General features: G+C 42.6%; 1 protein-coding gene across 2 annotated transcripts in view; it reads right to left on the bottom strand.

The window, feature by feature from the left end:
• Positions 1 to 15,047, bottom strand: part of VPS50 (VPS50 subunit of EARP/GARPII complex) — an 83,620-nt gene that overhangs the window by 44,994 nt on the left and 23,579 nt on the right. For both annotated transcript variants that reach the window (XM_026706279.2, XM_087916797.1), the window contains exons 11-15: positions 14,484 to 14,582; positions 12,974 to 13,114; positions 3,505 to 3,637; positions 2,144 to 2,235; positions 366 to 460 (exon numbers count right to left, since the gene is read on the bottom strand). In XM_026706279.2, coding sequence (XP_026562064.1) covers positions 366 to 460; positions 2,144 to 2,235; positions 3,505 to 3,637; positions 12,974 to 13,114; positions 14,484 to 14,582 — 560 coding nt within the window. The remainder of the gene's footprint in view (positions 1 to 365; positions 461 to 2,143; positions 2,236 to 3,504; positions 3,638 to 12,973; positions 13,115 to 14,483; positions 14,583 to 15,047) is intronic.

Here is a 15,047-nt window from a genome sequence, read left to right as displayed (position 1 = left end):
CAAGTGGAAACGGAGGCTAGTTCCTATTCACTACACTTAGACTTTATAATTTTTTTGTTTATAATTTATAAAATGTGTTTTGGTCTCATTTTCTTTTGCACATTTTTATAGCATGAAAATATCGGAACATTACCTAAGGCAGCATATCACATTTATATGAGTCAATTGCTCTTCTTTGCAGGCTAAAGGTTTGTAGCAGACCAACAATGTGGAGGAAATTCATCTATTTCCTATTTAGAACCAAATGTGCCAAGTAATGAACAGTAATTTTATCTCCAATACAGTATTATATACATAACCTTATCAATCTATTCTGCATAATTGTTGTAATAACATTTCCTTTAAAAAGATGCTATCCAAATTACCTGCTGATAATATCCAGTACAAATATAAAGTCATCATATTTGAAATTAGACATATCGGTGCCCAGCAAATAGGTCTTCACTTTCAATTGGACATCCTATATAAAAACAAAAAGGCTAGAATACTAGAGAAACAATAATTTACTGTATTAACTATTTATAATTAAGCAATCACAAAGCATAAAGAAGGGAAAATCTTGGGGTGACATCATTGTTTGCCCTTCAAGTAAAATTCATCAAAAATCCCCATATTTGCAGGATAGTTTAGTTAAAGTCAGTTTTAAATTTAAAATTAATATTAACATAGTTCATTGTCTGTCCCTTGCTGGTTACTTGTTGAGAAGCACCCAATCTTGCAGGGAGGAATCAAGCATGGAGCTAGCCTGGAATCACTGTGCAATCTCAAAAGTATATAGACAGAACATGGTTTTTTTGTTTTATTTATTAAATTTTATCTCGTTCACACCTCACATTACTATTGTATTTTATTCAGAAATTCAAGCAATAAAGTTTTTTTTTAATTTAAAAGTAGAATCAATAACATTGTGGAAATTCAACTTGATTTCAGCAGTTTAGGGCTATTCTGCAGATATTAAATAAATATTTACAACCAACTGTTAGTACAAGGACAGAAGAGATTAAAAAAACCAGATGTTAACCATAAAAAATGCCTTTAATGTTATAAATCATAAAAACATCATAGGACAGATGCAGTAGATCTTGTGTTTTTCAGCATCTGCTCTTCCCCTTTAGTTGGGGAAAATTGCTATGAGAAAAGACCGTGTTGCTATTGTTCATGAAATGAGAGTTCTGGGAATACTTATGAGTGTACTCTAAGCAATGCACTGATTATATTTTTCACTACCAAAGCGGTTCCTCCAAATGGAATTCACCACCAGATAATGATCGTTCATGGTGATAGCTGTGTTGACACAAGTAGTATGCATTGCTGGATCAAAAAATAGAAAATATGGTAAACTGGGAAGAGCTATTTGAGGATAAAGAATTAGATGGATGACCTATGACAACAAGCAACTAGTTTCATGTGAGAAAGGTTGATGAATTGCTTAAAGACAATAAGTGAATCACCGAAGGGAGATTGCTGTCAAGGTTGGCATTTCACAGGAATGGGTTTCTGCCCTTCAACAATGGAAGATGTGTCCTTTAAATTGCTGATGGCAGGATGAAAGTTTCAAGAACTGGAATTTGCTAGCAATTGTTATCAGACTACAAAATTGAAGTCGACGATTTTTTTCACAGCAACTTGATGGCCAACAAAATCTAGGGTCACCAGCATGATCTAGAAAGAAGGCCTCAATCTGGGAACTTCAAGACTGCAAAAATCAAAGATTCAAAATCCAAAATTGCTCATGTAGTCTTCAGTGATGTTATTCACATTACTTTCCTTGAATCTGGCACACAGCTCAGGACCACTGCACTGCAATAATTACAATTTCAAAACAACATTTAGTACAGTTTGGATGCATAAGACAAAAATGTTGCTGCAGTATGACGATGCTAGGCCTCACCCTTCACAAAGAATTCAGTATAAAAACAAGATCAAGATTAATCACCTTGCACTCAATACAAAGGCTTGAATATGATCAAAACAGCATAAAATAAACACATAGAAAACAAAGCCTTTCAACTGATACTCATTCCCCAGGGAACATCTATCATGTTAAGATAAATCAATAATCCTTTTTCAGTTTTTTAACCATGTCATTTAAAATCATGCACAGAAATTGATCTTATTTTGATGGATCAAATTTCAAACAAACCTGCCATATTCGTGAAAGCCCATGCTCCAATTTTTTTTTCACATAGCTGCGGTCAAAATTTGTTTCCTCGGTATCCAGGATGTTATTTCCATCTAAAATATAATTTAACTGTAATTTCAGGTACCAGTAATGAGGAGAAAATTGAGTTTTACAAAATAGCAAAGATTTCATGCATTGTAGATTCATTTTATTTCTTTTGAATCTTCAACATTTCTAAATAGAAAATAAACGTTATAAACAAAGTTTGTATTTTATAATGTAGAACAGAGAATCTATTAATAGATACAGCTAGAATACATCTCACATTGTCCTTGACTAATCTGCTGGCTGGCAGTGATGAGTCCTGATGATAAGGAGTCCAACTACAAGTAACAATAAAGCTGTTTTAATGAGTTTACAGATCTGTTCCAATATGCTACTGAATGCTCAATGCCTCACTGCTTCACTTAAAAAATAACCAGTCAGTCACACAGATCTAATTTGATAAGGGATGTAATAGAGATGCCCCCAAATCCAATGATTCTGTCAAACTGACAAATTGTAGCAAAGCAGCACAGCCTACATAACAAGAGCATAATGGTCATTTAATCATTTGTCTCCTCTCACTTGTAGAAGTGAAATAAAATACGTTACTATGGTCAACAAAGATAACCTCAGTAAATGTGTTCTAGAGTCTAGATTTCAGCCTTACAGTGTATATGAGACCTGAGATACAACACATTTTCCAGCTAAGGATTACATTTAGCCTATGAATGGCATGGTAGAAGTAAAAAAAGGAGTTGGTGGGACCAGGACAATTAGTTAAACTAAATATAGCTAATCTTACCTCTATTCCAGGAACTTATGTGTGACGTACATAGCACCTCCTCCTTAAATTTCACTACTTAAGTAAAGACTTAAGTAAATAGCTCTATGGGAAAATGAACTGGCTCAAAGCCTTCCAGTGAGTTTATATCAGAGGGTAGATCTGAAGCTCCTAATATTTATATTGCATTTTTGAGTTTGTGAACCCATTACTTTCAGAGTAGAAGTAGATTCTGGGACGACAAGTTGTGCATTTTTTGCATTAGGCAAGCATGCTAAATATAATTAAGACCCTAAATCTATGACTGAATAAAAGTTAATGGTTTCTAGCAAGTGCTGTAAGAAATGTTTAGATGTTCCAAATAAAATGTTAATTAATCACAAAAGGAGTTGAATATAAAATACAACAACCATTTGGTACATGTTCCTTAAACTAAGACACGCAGCATCCCACTGAAACAATGGACACACATTAACCATGTTGTTCAAACAGATCAGATGGGCTCCATTCCAATTTTTATGCTTGGAAACTGAAAATAGCAAGAGGCATTTCCTACCAGAAGATGAAGGAGACTCCCCATGGTCATATTTTTCATGCCAGTCCATTGTCCGATAATAACTCAGCATGACCTCCCATAGAGCTTTGCACAAATCAGCAAGGCATGGAATGTAACTGTCTGATGTAATGTGCTGTGCAATATACAAAATAGGTCTGTGAAAGTATCTTGCTTTCTTAATTCAAAAATACCAAATTTATATAGAAGTTAACTATTAGCACAAAACAACAATTAAAAATGACTGTTTAACTTGTGCATGTTTTAATTTGCATTTTAAATTTTATGCCACTTAGTATGCCTTAATTTTAACTGTGATGCTTCTGAGATGAATAAAACATTAAAAATGATAAGCTGCATATATACTTCTGTATATAATATATACAGAATATATATAATAATATATATGTCTATCTTATAGATGGAATAGTTAATAATTTTTTCTTAAGAGGGCACTCAACCTCCTCACTTTTTTTTAAACCATGAACATTTTATCTCTTGTTCATAAGGTCTTAGGTTCTAAAATGGACTGTCCCAAAGGTGTTTTTTCAAGGGGCAAATGGACTTTCTTTTTTCTTTTTTTGAAGATGTTTCTGAAGAGGTGAAGAAGCTTCTTGGAGAAGAAGCAAAATATGTTCAAAGAAAAACCAGGAAGTCCATTTGCCTCTTGAAAAAGCACCTTTGGAACATGATTGAAAATCTCCATAGACTTCTAAAATGGATTGCAATTTTTTAAAAAAAAAAAAAACTTCTTTTCCTATAATAAAACAGGCCATTTTCCACTTAATATAAAATATTTGTAACTCTTGTGCTTACTAGATGGCATAAATTTCCAAAAAACCATTCATGGATTCTTGCTACTGCAGTAATTAGCAGGCTTTAAATATACCATTAGTCTGAAAAGTCAACAGGTACTAGCACTTAAAATCTGAAGGATTCTTCCTACCTTGTCAATTAGCCTGCTTAAATTAAGAACATTGGATATTTATGTGTTCTTTTGAAGAAAAATATATATTTTAAATGCTCCAAACACACTAAGTACAATACATATAATTTTCTCCAGCTTTTCAAAATAAATGCTGTTTAAGAATTCAATTCCTCAAAGTCACTTCCCATTAAATCTTAATTGCTTAATTAATTAATTTAATTAATTGCTTAATTAAATGAAAAATCCCAGGATCCATATGCAAACACTTCTAAAATTTAAAGTCTACCTGGTATTAAATATTGCTTTTGGGGGGGGAGGGGGGGGCATTATTTTTTTCAGCTTCCCAGTCTAACCTATAGTCTAGAGCAGTGGTTCCCAAAGTGGGTGGTACCGCCCCTTGGGGGGCGGTGGGATATCTTGGGGGGGCGCTAAGAGGCAAGAGGAATGGCAGAGAAGTGCTGGAGGTGGGCCCCTGGTAGGGCGCAATTCAGAGGTGGGATTCTACCGGTTTGTTACCATTCCCGGTAGTTTGGAGAACCAGTAAAACTGGCTAGCCCTGCTCCTTTCCGCCCACTCCTCCATTCCCTGCCCAGGCAGTCCTTATTGCATATGCGTGACAATTGCTGACGGCCACAGCAGCACGTTGGGAAAGCAGAGCAAGCAAAGCTGGAGGTCTGTAATTTTCACTGCAAAAAGCATCCAGCTGCTGTGTCTTTTTTTCAGTGCGGCTGCACTCCAGCCACACCGAAAAAAACATGTGGCAGCTGCAGACTTTTGTGACAAGGGTGATGTGGGCTGGCGGGGAGCCCAGTGACAACAATGGCTCAGCCCTGGCTTGCCTTCCCTGGCAGCCAGCCGTGAGAGGAAGGTAAAGTCAGGGTCGTGGGATGACGAAAGAGGTGGTCGTGGGGGAAGGAAACGGGGAGATTAAGGGCTGGGGCCTCTGAAAGGGAAAACGGGGTGATGCAGGATTAGCCCAGGCGTTTGACAGATTAGGTCATGCCTGCCTGGGCAGGAAATAAATAGATAGGTTAAGGAAGGGATAGACAGGGAAAGAGAAAGAGAGAGAAAAGGAAGAAAGAGAGAAGGAACAGATAAGAAAGTAAAGAAAGAAAAGGGAGAGAGAAAGGAAGAGAAAGGAAGAAAAGGGATAGACAAAGAAAGAGAAGGGATGGAAGGAAGGGACAGAAACAAAGAGAGGGAAAGAGAGAGAGAGAGAAGGAAAAGACAATAAAGTAAAGAAAGAAAGGGGGAGAAAGGGAGAGAAATGAAGAAAAGGGATAGGGGACAGCAAGAAAGCCAGAGAGAGAGGGAAAGAGAGAGAGAAGAAGAAAGAGGAGAGGGAGGAGAAAGTGAATGGGATATGGAGGGAGGGAGGGAGGGAGGGAGGGAGGGAGAAAGAAAAAGAGAAGGAAAGAGAAAGAGAAGAGACAAAAGAAAGAAAAGGGAAAGAAAAAGGAGAAAGGAAGATAAAGGATAGACAGAGGGGGGATGGAAGGAAGGGACAGAAAGAAAAGAAAGGAAGAAAGGAAGAAAGGAAGAAAGGGAGGGAGGGGAAAGTGAAGGGGCATTGGTCCTACCTGAACGCTTCTTCTCGGGGAGCCGAAGGGAGAATCCAGGATGGGTAGTCTCTAGTCTCCTAGCTCTGCAGACCGAATTGAAAAACTGAGGACACACCCCCTGGTAACAGTCCCCAGTTCTGAACGACATTGAAGCGAATTCAGCTGCTCCTTGTCTTCAAACAGATAGTTCATTGATACTGCGAAAAAAAGTGACATTTCCTCCCTATTCCGATCAGACAGAATACAGGGTGGGACTGGACTCTACCTTCGGCTCCCCGAGAAGAAGCGTTCAGGTAGGACAATGCCCCTTCTCCACTGAGCCAAAGGGAGAATCCAGGATGGGACATACCAAAGCTGGCTGATGGCTATCCTACGGGTGGGAGCTGGATTGGTCGGAAGTCCCCACCTCTACATGCACACCCTGCAGGACTCGTCTTCCAAAGGACGCCTCCGCTGAGGCAAAGGAGTCAATTTTGTAATGTCTTATGAATGGGGTCACCGATGACCAGGTCACAGCTCTACAAATGTCCAGAATCGATGCCTGCGTTGCCGAGGCTGCGGTGGTAGCTGCACTTCTGGTTGAGTGCGCTGTGATCCTCCTGGGCACTGGAAGGCTCTGTAACTCATAGGCCCTTGCAATGCAGGCTCTGAGCCAGTGACCTACTGTGGAAGGTGTCATCCTGCGACCTAAAGTTGACGGCTGAAAGGAAACAAACAAGGCTTCCGTCCTTCTAAAAGAAGAAGTTCTTTTAATGTAAATACGGAGGGCCCTCCTAACGTCCAAGGTATGCCATTTTTTCTCTAGTGCATGGGTAGGCTCAGGGCAGAAATTAGACAAAATCAACTCCTGTGAACGTGGAATAAGGAGTTCACCTTGGGGAGGAAGGTAGGGTCCAACCGCAGAACCACCCTGTCTGCATGAAATACACACAGATCCTTCCTGATGGATAAGGCCGTCCGAAATCACGCTTGGCCGAGGTAATGGCCACCAAGAATGACACCTTGCACGTGAGAAGGTGAAGGCAGACTTCACGTAAGGATTCAAATGGGGGAGAAGTTAGTTCCTGCAGGACCTTAGGCAAATCTCAGGTGGGGTAGGGGTGGACCACCGGTGGCCTCAGATTCATGCCCCCCCCAAGGAAGGCTTTCACCCTAGGATGTTGGGCCAGAGAAGTAGAGCCCTTGACCAAAATCACCGAGGCCAAGGCAGCCATCTGTCTCTTCAAGGTATTGGGGGCGAGACCCTTATCCAACCTGTCCTGCAGGAACTCTTAATCCTTTGCAACAGAAACCCCAGTGTGTTCCAATTGGTGACAAGCGCAGCAACTGCAGAAAATCTTCCATGTTGCGTTATATATCCTGGTCATGGAAGGTCTTCTGGCCGCCCTGATGGTCTGAATGACCTTTGTGGAAAACTTCTCCTGTTTCAGGATCCCCCGCTCAAGTGCCAGACAGTCAACCAAAACCAGGCTGGAACTGGGTGCTTGATCAGGCCCTGGCTGAGAGAGATCTTGTGCAGGGGAATTCTCCAGGGTCTGGCGACTGACAGGCTGATCAAGTCGGTGAACCAAGGACGCCTGGGCCAGTAAGGGGCTACCAACAGAACTTCCGGCCTTTCTATCAGTACTTTCCTGATTGTCCCCGGAATCAGGGGAAGGGGGGGGAAGGCATACAATAGTCCCTGGGGCCACCTGCAACTGAGAGCATTGACCCCTTCTGCTTCTCGGGCAGGGAATCGAGCAAAGGTGTGTGTTCTCTGGTGATGCAAAGAAATCCAGAATCGGGTGGCCGAAGCATTCCATCATCTCCTGGAATAGACTGGGATACAGTTGCCATTCTGACTGGTCGACTGTGGCCCTGCTCAACCAGTCTGCCTGCACGTTGGATACTCCCGAGATATGTTCTGCTCGGAGGGACCACAGATTTCTCTCTGCCCACCTGCACAATTGAGTTGCTTCCTGCATTAGAGATATGGAGCATGTGCCCCCCTTGCCAGTTTATGTAGGCCTTGGTAGCCACATTGTCCATGAGGAGAAGCACATGTCTCCCCACCACCTCTTGCCTTAGATCCTTGAGCGCTAAGTGGACAGCCCTGAGCTCTAGCCAATTTATGTTGTGGGAGAGCTCCTCTCATGACCACCTCCCCTGGGTGACCTGGGCTCCCAAGCGGGCCCACAACCATAGAGACTGGTGTCGGTGGTAATGGTAATCCTCTGGGGTTCCCTGTACAAGCATTCCTGATCCATGGCTCGGGACTGCCACCAATGGAGGGAACGAAGAACTGGCAAGGGGACGTGAACCCTCCTTGGAGAGTTGCCCCTGCTCGCCCTCTGGTAAGGGAGCAGGAACCACTGAAGGGTTCGGGCGTGGAAGCAGGCCCATGGGACAATCCCGATGCACAATATCATCTTGCCGAGAAGTTGAGACAGCAAGATAATAGGTGCCTCTCTGGAAGACAGAATCAGCAACGTGATACTGTCTCAATGTTCCTGTGAGAAAAAACCTTTCAGGCCAAGGTGTCTATAATGGCCCCCAAATGCAAGATCTGAGTTGATGCTACTAGGTGGCATTTGTCCAGGTTTATCGAGAACCCATGCTCTTGAAGCATCCTGATTGTCAACATCAGATCCTCCTCCGCCTGGGGTCTGGAAGAGGATGCTATCAGGATGTCATCCAAATAGCATTGGATCCTTATGGTAAGGTTCTGAGGTGTGCTGCTACCACTGCCAAGAGCTTGGTAAAAGTCCGAGGGGCTGATGACAGGCCGAATGGAAGAGTCCTGTATTGAAAATGGCAGCCGCCATAGCAAAACCTCAGGAACTGATGGTGGTTGGGGTGTATGGGCACATGGAGGTAGGCCTCCGTCAAGTCTACCGAGGCCAAAAAAATCTCCCTCCCGCAGTCCCTCTAGAATGGAGTGGAGGGAGTGCATTTTGAACCTTCAGTAGATTAGATGCTGTTGAGCCCTTTCAGGTTGAGGATTGCTCCCCCCCCCCCCGAGGCCTTTGGAATCACAAACAACATTGAATAGAAACCCTGTCTCTCCTGGTCCACTGGAACCGGCTGGATGGCCCAAATGTCCAGCAGATGGTGGATCGCTGATTCCATGAGATCCCTCTTTGAGGGGTCCCTGGAGAGGGTGCAGCACACAAAGGCTCTTGAGGGGGGAGGAGAGAAACTCTAGAGAGAGAGACCCGACTGTAAGGTTGACAGGATCCAAACGTCCATTGTGGTCTGTTCCCACCTCTGCCAGAACAGTCCCAGATGGCCTCCTATGGGGGATGAGGCTCGGGCGTCACTTGTTGCTCCTGAAGTGTCTATTGGAACCCCTAAAGGATCTTCTGCCCTCTTGCCTCTGACACCCTCTGGCAGCAAAGGCCTGTCTATCGGCCTGAGAGGAGGATCTCTGGAAAAAGGGCCTACTTTGATGGGGAAAGCCTGACCCAGCTTCCCCCTGTTTAAAGGAGGCGTCCTGTAGTAGGGATGAGACCTTTAATAAAAGCACCTCCCCTGGGAGGGTAGGATCTTTTGCTTGTCCCTGGTTTCCATTAAAAAGGGATCCAGGGCTTCTCCCAAAAGCCGCTCTCTGTTAAAGGGAGCCGACACCAGCTTCCATTTGGTTCTGACGTCTATCTGCTAATTTCTTAGCCAGAGAAGCCTGTGTGCTCTTATGAAAGAGGCCATGGCTCTGGAAGAAAATTTGGCTGACCTGAGGGTGGCATCAGCAGTCAATTGAGCTGCAGGTATAATCTTATTCAGGTCCTGATGCACCCTGAGATCCTCAGGTGGGATTCTGTCCGTAGCTGCCTCAACCACCGCAAAGAGGCCTGATTAAAAAAAGATGTGGTCGTCGATGTTCTGATGGCCCAGGTGTCAGTTTGATGAGCTCTCTAGAGTGCCATCTCCTCCTTCCAGTCCTCTGTCTTTAGAACATCCTCTGCATCAGGTGGGATGACAGATGAAGAAGCCAGAGCTACCACTGGGCCATCTACCTTTGGTGCTTCCATAATGTCCAAAAGGTCTTTGTCCACATTAAATAATGTAGACTCAGACCCACTGGGATGAATGTACATCCCAGGGGATTCCCACTGCTTTTTGATCAGGTTCAGAAACATCTGGGGCACAGGTACAGCGTCCAGCACAGATGCTTTATCAGTGAACAGGAAATCCTCTTGATCCTCTCCCTCAGTGGGAACGTCCTGAGTGACCGTGTCCTTTTTGAGATGAGCCGTGCTCTTGGCCTTAACCAGCAGAGTCTTGAAAAGAGCCGGCTGGAAAAAAGGCCCTTAAAGGAGGGGGGACCTGCTACCTCCAACTCCTCATCCAAAAAATCCCTTTCTGGAAGGAGGTCCCTCTCGGAGCCATAAATTTGGCTGCTTTCTGAAGGGGAGGCCGAGAACTCTCTGAAGTGGACCGGGTGTTCAGCAGAAACCTGCCCCTGCTCCTGCAGGACTCTTCTGCTAGGTTCCAAATAAGACAGCAGGTGCAGCTGGTTGACCTCTGCCTGCAATTCCCGTCTTATTGTCTGGGAGATCCAGGCTCTCTTAAAGGATGGCATTTCTTGCATTTGGGTCTCCTCTGGTCATAAGCCAGCTGTTGTAGGTGTAAAGGTGGCTGCAGGCACAGGTCTGGCTCCACTGGAGACTTGGTCTGCAGGTGGCGCCCTCAAGATCCCCTGAGGCGGCTCAGAAAAATTGTGAGAGGTCTCAGCCCTGATTTGGAGGTTACCCTGCAAATCGTAGGTACTTGAGCCCCCAAGAGACCAGGCCGCCATATACTGCCTATCTGCCAGTCGGTCTGGCTGCCTGTCATCTTGAGGAGGCAAAGTTTCAGGGGTGGCTCTGTATTCAGCCATCCTGGAATCTCTCACTGCCCTGTCAAACTGTTTGTCTATGGCTTTTTGTCTACACCTGGCCTGTCTATCCTCAGCCCTAGAGGATCTCTTAGGGGCTAGAGCCCTGGCTCTAATCCTAGCTGCTGCCTCCACACCAGCAGACCTGGGCTTAGGAGATCCCTTTACAGCCTTCTCTCTACCCTGCTGAGGAACTGACAATTCTTGATCAGCTCCCTTGGTGGCCATCTTTGAGCCCGCCAAAAATAACTGTCACTTGACAGGGGTAGAGAAAGGGAGAAAGAAGTAAAAAATAAAATACAATAAAATAAAAAATATTCAGCCTAAGCTGTCAGCTACAGCCACAGTAGCTATCCACCACTTCAGGAGGCTAGTGCTACAAAGTGGTGAGCTCAGCCCAGCTCCGCAATTCAAAAGCCGAGTCAAGGAAAAAAAGTTGAAAAAACAAACAAACGGCTGTCTCTTGAATTGCAGCAAGCCCTGACAGGTCAGAGGCTTGCGAGCCTGGCTCTGGCTGCACAATTATCAGACAGACTCAAGTGTCTTGCAGCTGCCACGGTGCTCTGGGGACTGGATGGGGGGTCAGGATTTAATCCCAATGGCCAGAACCCCCCCCCCAAGGGACAATCCTGCAGACAAACTGCAAGATTGTCCCCAAACGAAATAAATGGCCGCTGTCGCCGAAAAGGGACAGAAGGGCTTAGCGGCAGCTACGGATCGTCCCAGGCACAGGAAAGTGGATCGGGAGGAGGCGAGTTAAATAAGACGCTGACTCCCACCCCAGCCCGGGCCACATGGGCTCTCAGGGTCACCTCCTCTCCAGTTTCGACAGAGAACAAAACAAAAACCAGTCCACCAGCAAGGAAAGTCAAAAATTAAAATATCAAGCAAAAAAATGTGAACCAGAAAAAAGGCACGAAAAAATGAAAGTGCTAAACCGGCACGCCAGCTAGCTGTCAAACCTGATCTAAGCCTCTCTGCAAAAAAAAGCTTAAGCCAGGGGGTGAATATTCTTCTACAATCCTAACTACTCAAAGCCCTTAAAGGGTGGTCTGAATACGCTGAGATCGAGTGAAGAACTGGGGACTGTTACCAGGGGGTGTATCCTCAGTTTTTCTCCCTTCAGCTCAGTGGAGAATGAGGTATATAGTCCAAGCACCTGCTCCAGCAGGGTTAGAAGGGTGTGTGTGTGTGTACGCACACGCGCATGTGTGCATGCACGCAAGACTGTCAAAACTCCAAAAACAGGTCAAGTAGCTCTGGGGAGGTCAGTCATAAATTAGAACACTTGCTAAGCAATGGCCATTAAGCGAGGACCACTTATATTTGGTTTGCCAGTCACATGGCCACTTGGCCATGGCCACCCAGTCACATGACCACCAAACACCTACCCAGTCACATGACCAGCAAGCCACACCCAGCCAGCAAGCCACATCCACTGTCACATGACCACCATGCCATACCCACAAATTAGGCCATGCCCACAGAACCAGTTGTTAAGATATTTGAATCCCACCCCCGGGTGGGGGCACTGAGGATGAGTTTGTAGCATCAAGGGGGCGGCTGACTGAAAAAGTTTGGGAACCACTGGTCTAGAGATTTCTTAGTAAACTCCATCCAAGGACTTCATTAAGTAATTCTACCATACAAAACAGCTTCTTTGCAGAAATTCTGATAGCCTTGACTTTACTAGCATTCTGATTTTTCTGTGAAGCAGCGAGGCCAGCTATTACAAGACATTACATGCTTTATGATTTATTATGGGAGAGGTTTTGCTATGGGCCTATTTATTTTGCATTGCGTTGCACTACATTGTTTTGCACTGTTTTTACTGCATTTTGCTCTATTTTATGTTTTCTATATTGCTATATATACTCAGTCATTAGTTGAGAGGAATGACTTTATAAATTTATAAATATGCTTTTTAATTTACCCATCCATCTTATCATATTTTGCCTTTATGACACATATTTTATCCAAATATGGACTTAATTTTAAAAGGCTGCTTTACTTATATGACACATATTTTGATCCCAAATTAAATGTGGATTTAATTTTAAAAGGTTGCTTTTAAAGGCACATCAGCAAATCCAAACATTAAATATTCAAAACCACTATAGAACTACATACTGTGCAAAGATCCTTGTACTGAAGCTTCTGAAATTTGGTGTCGGTGTTTCCTGCACACAATTCGACATATCCTAGAACAACCTGGAATACTGTATTGTGAATTGCCTGAGTAAAGTGCATATGCAGTTGGTCCATGGCTGTCTAGATAGAAATAAAGGAGGATTTAAAAGCATCTTATAATCATTCAGTTCCCTAATTCTATTTGGACACTATGCAACTCCAATATATTGAGCTTATCTACATATCTATAGCTCAGGATTAAACTATGAAGTCCTTGGCACTTTCTGAATTTGGTTTGTTTGCAGATGTTTCATTACCCACCTAAGTAGTAATAGCATAATTAGTCAATTAGGTAGGAAACAATATATTCATCAAGGAATCACTTTGCAGAAAACCATACTGACAGCAAAACTGGCAGGGTAAGATACTCTGTATGTGTGTGTGTTTGTGTGTTGAACTCATTCACACTGATATTACCAAATTGCACAATGAAACAGCTGGAAACAAAGAACCAAGCTCAGGCAGCACCATGGACTTCATCCATTATAGCAAATTTGGTAATATGTATATCTTTATATTCAAATGAAAATTGATGGTCAAGTGTTTCCTTATTTCTTTTCCTAGGTTTTCTTTCCCAGAAGTGAATAATGACATTCCCCGAATCAGAAATAAGAGTTGATTTTTGGTCCCATCTCAATACAATTAAATTTCAAAATACTCCCATTTTTTTCCATTCATGAATAATATCAGAAATTAGCAACTGAGAGTTTCCCAGCCAAAAGTGTATATTTTTCCTCCAGAGAAATTTATAATTGTAAGATTGATGAACCATGAAAGAACACACTATTGAAATAAAGGGAACAAATATATATTTACTATTCTTACACTGACTTTCTGAGGCTATGCTTTAATCACTTATTATTCTGATCTAATCTCCAGGGAGCATTAAAGACAAAGTTAGTTCTTTTAAAAAGAAGTAGGCACTTGATTTAAAATTGATCTTGGGTGCTATGAATGAACATTTTTAAGACTCAATTTTCCTTCAGCTGTGCTCTATATTTCTCTCTCTCTCTCTCTCCCCATCTGTTTGTCTCTGTCTCTTTCTGTTTCTCTCTCTCTCTACACACACACACACACACACACACACACACACAATCCTTGTTGGTACAACTGCATCCAAAATTTACATGGCTAAACAAGACAGTTATTAAGAGAGGTGTGCTCCATTTTACCCCCTTTTTTGCCATAGTTGTTAAGCAAATCACTGCAATTAAGTGAATCATGCAGCTGTTAAAAAGATTTGGCTCCCCCATTGACTCTGCTTGTCAGAAGCCAGCTGTAAATGTTACAAATGGTGATCACTGGACACCAGGATATTATAACTGACATAAATGCCTGAATTTTGATCACATGACCATGGGTAAGCTGCAATGGTGACAAGTGTGAAAACATCATAAGGCAGGCTAATCCACTGCATATCGGGATGCAAGTTGAACAAGAGAATGCTAACCTGTGTTTTTCCAAGCAGTCTGTATGCCTGTTGTACCTTAGTATAATGGTTTATGTCAAAGTTCTTGCATATTTTAGAAAGTGCAACATCTAACTGCTCCTGTAAAGTAAAATCATTCAGCATTTAGTAAAAGGTAATATTAAAAAAGCTACAGTTCAAACACATTTGATACACTTGTTCACAATTAAACAAAACACCTTCAAACAAAGGTATGAGGAACTTATTTTTGGAATATTGAGTAGGCAGAAATCAATTAAATGTTCTATGCAAATTATTAATTCCTCATGAGCTTTACAGCATTAGTGTTTCATTAAAACGTAAGTATGGGTTATGATAAAGGTATGTAAATTTTATAGGTTGTGGAGAAATTGGATATGGAGGTTTCTTCCACTTTCTCAAAAATCTAACTGTACACAATGAATTTAAACTGTGTGTAAAATCCTGGATGGACAGTACATACCAACAATGAAATGATGGAAGTCTTTGCTAAATGTGGTAACAACCACCAAGCTAGAAAGCTTTTAATTGCAATTTAATAAATTTCTGGATCTTAAAGCTATTAAT

This window comes from Pseudonaja textilis, chromosome Z (genome assembly GCF_049901715.1).
Source record: "Pseudonaja textilis isolate UNSWEBS1 chromosome Z, rPseTex1.2, whole genome shotgun sequence".
Lineage (NCBI taxonomy): Eukaryota > Metazoa > Chordata > Lepidosauria > Squamata > Elapidae > Pseudonaja > Pseudonaja textilis.
The sequence above is the reverse complement of the archived record's forward strand: the minus strand, read 5'-3'. Positions and strand labels throughout refer to the sequence as shown.